Source organism: Pinus tabuliformis, chromosome 8, assembly GCF_031772625.1.
Source record: "Pinus tabuliformis cultivar Carrire ecotype Pingquan chromosome 8, CPIR1, whole genome shotgun sequence".
NCBI classification, from domain to species: domain Eukaryota; kingdom Viridiplantae; phylum Streptophyta; class Pinopsida; order Pinales; family Pinaceae; genus Pinus; species Pinus tabuliformis.
The window spans coordinates 1,403,793,682-1,403,796,186 of NC_142294.1; the positions used below are offsets into that span (position 1 = coordinate 1,403,793,682).

A 2,505-nucleotide genomic window follows, 5' to 3' on the forward strand; every position below is an offset into this window, starting at 1 on the left:
AGGAGCAAACTCTTTCAACAGATTTCGTCCAATTTCCTTATGCAATATTGGGTACAAAGTGATAACCAAAGTGATAGCTAACATGTTGAAAAGAATTCTCCCCAAAATCATTCCAGATAATCAAGGTGGATTTATTCATGATAGGCAGCTGGTGGACAATTTCGTGTTGGTTCAAGAGGCGATCCAATCCAGCCTACACCGAAAGGAAAAAGGTATGGTTATTAAATTAGATCTACCAAATGCTTTTAATCGTGTTAGACATAGGTTTTTTTTTGATGTGTTGCACAAACTGGGGTTCGGGCATAATTTCATCAAGTGGATCAGAGCATGTATTTCGGAGCCTTGGATTGCCCCACTGGTGAATGGTAGGGCTGCTGAATTTTTCAAAGCCTCTAGAGGGCTGAGGCAGGGGTGTCCCCTTTCACCCCTCCTATTCGTCCTTCAAGCCTCTGTCCTCAGCTTTTATCTAAATAAAAAGCAGCAAGATCAAGACATCGTTGGCCTGTGCATTGCAAGAGGGGTAAAAAGCATTAATCACACCCTCTTTGCTAATGATACACTACTGCTGGGGGTTGCTTCTCCTCATTCAGCTATCAAATTCAAAGAAGTTCTGGACGAACACTGTAAGGTCTCTGGCAGCGTATTAAACAGTGGCAAATACCATATCTATTGTTGGAACATTCCTGCTTCAACTGCAAGCTCCATTGCTAGATGCTTCAGATTTGCAGCCTCAACTTCCTAGTCCTCATTTAAATATCTTGTTCTGCCCATCTTTCACAAGAGGGCCTTAAGCAAAGACTGGTATCCTCAGTTAGATAAATTCAAAGCAAAAATGCAAGCCCGGGGATCCTCTTGGCTCAACATTGCTGGAAAATCAGTGCTCATTAAAGCAGTGCTCAACAGCCTTCCGATATTCAAATTCTCTGTCCTCCTGGCACCTGTGGGAATCATCAAAAAGATGGAGGAGCTGATTAGACAGTTTTTCTGGAAAGGAGGCAATCAAAACGAGAAGAGAATTTCCCTAGTCAATTGGGAAATAGTCACCAGACCGTTTCATGAGGGAGGACTGAACTTTAAAGATCTCAGAACTCAAAATCTAGCCATGGGAGCCAAATTGATTTGGAAAATCATAGCTCCTAATCCAGGCTAGGCACAGGTTGCATTGTGGAGGAAATACTTCAAAGGAACGAGACTTAGATGCCTGGATCAACCCAAAAATCAACTCAGAACTCCTTTCAGCATGTTCATCAACATAATTGGCTCGCTGATAAGAAATCACTCCTTCTGGATACCAGGAAATGGAAAATGCATCCATCTATGGAATGGCAGTATCTTGAACAGACCTCCGCTGGCAGATTCTAGAGACATGACAGAGTTGGAACGTTGGATGTCTGAAGCGAGTATCAACACGCTGTGGGATCTCTCGAATTGGAAAGATGATGCCTGGACGGGATGGAAACAGCTCCCCGTTCCTCCCACCTTGCATTCAGAACTCGCAATGCTCACCAAGAATTTACACGGGCTGGCTCCTATACATGCGCGCAGGCAGGATGCGAGAGGTTGGGGCACAAATCGGGCAGGTTACACGGTAGCTCAGGGATACGCTAAATGCCTAGAGCGACCCCACGTGCCTCCCAACCCTGCCCCCTGGGTAGGCATATGGAAAATCCCTTCAATTCCAAAAGTTGATCACTTCTATTGGCTTCTTTGCCATCAAAAAACTCTCAATGAAGACAGGCTTCAGAAAAGGGGCATCTATGGGCCTTCTAGATGCACGCTCTGCAAGGAAAACTCAAAATCCGCCTTCCATCTCATGATCGAGTGCAAATTCGCGGCCTCCATATGGCAGGAGCTTCTTGCTACCTAGAAATACAAGTTCATCTTCCCCTCCTCAGCTTCGGATCTGTTCGCGAGCTGGATGGCCAAATATCTAGGCCCATTTCCAAAAAATAAAACAATAAGAACAACGTGGAGTGCTCTGCCTAAATTCATCAGTTGGCAAATTTGGCTGGAAAGGAACAGAAGGATTTTCCGGAACAAGGAACAGGACTACAGAATAGTTGCTAATTCAGTGAAAAGTTAGCTAGTCGAGTGGCTGGAAGACAAAGGAGATGACTCAAATCTAAGCCAGCAGGACAGAGATTTGGGAACCGCCCTCAATTTCAAGTTTCAAAATTCGAACAGCTCTCCTCCAACCCCCAAAGAATGGCAAATCAGGAAAAATGAAGAAGATTTTCAGTCCTAGCTGTCCATTCAACCACTTCCCTCTCTCTTCTTTGATGGGGCAGCCAAAGGGAATCCAGGAATTGTTGGAGCTAGAGGGCTCATCATTAACCCAGAGGACACATCTACACACAGATTTTCTTGGGGATTAGGCCATTCCTCAAGCATACAAGCTGAAGCGATGACCCTTTTCCAAGGAATCAAACTCCTCAAAGAGCTGGGTCTTGAGGAGGCAAATGTCTTTGGAGACTCCCAGGTTATCATCAAAGCAGCGGCAAGCAA

At 45.0% G+C, this 2,505-nt stretch overlaps 1 protein-coding gene across 1 annotated transcript; it reads left to right on the forward strand.

The window, feature by feature from the left end:
• Positions 1 to 1,366: 1,366 nt before the first annotated feature.
• Positions 1,367 to 1,867, forward strand: LOC149240805 (uncharacterized). The gene has a single exon (XM_089370317.1). It carries the CDS (start codon positions 1,367 to 1,369, stop codon positions 1,865 to 1,867), a length of 501 nt encoding a protein of 166 aa, XP_089226443.1.
• Positions 1,868 to 2,505: the final 638 nt, after the last annotated feature.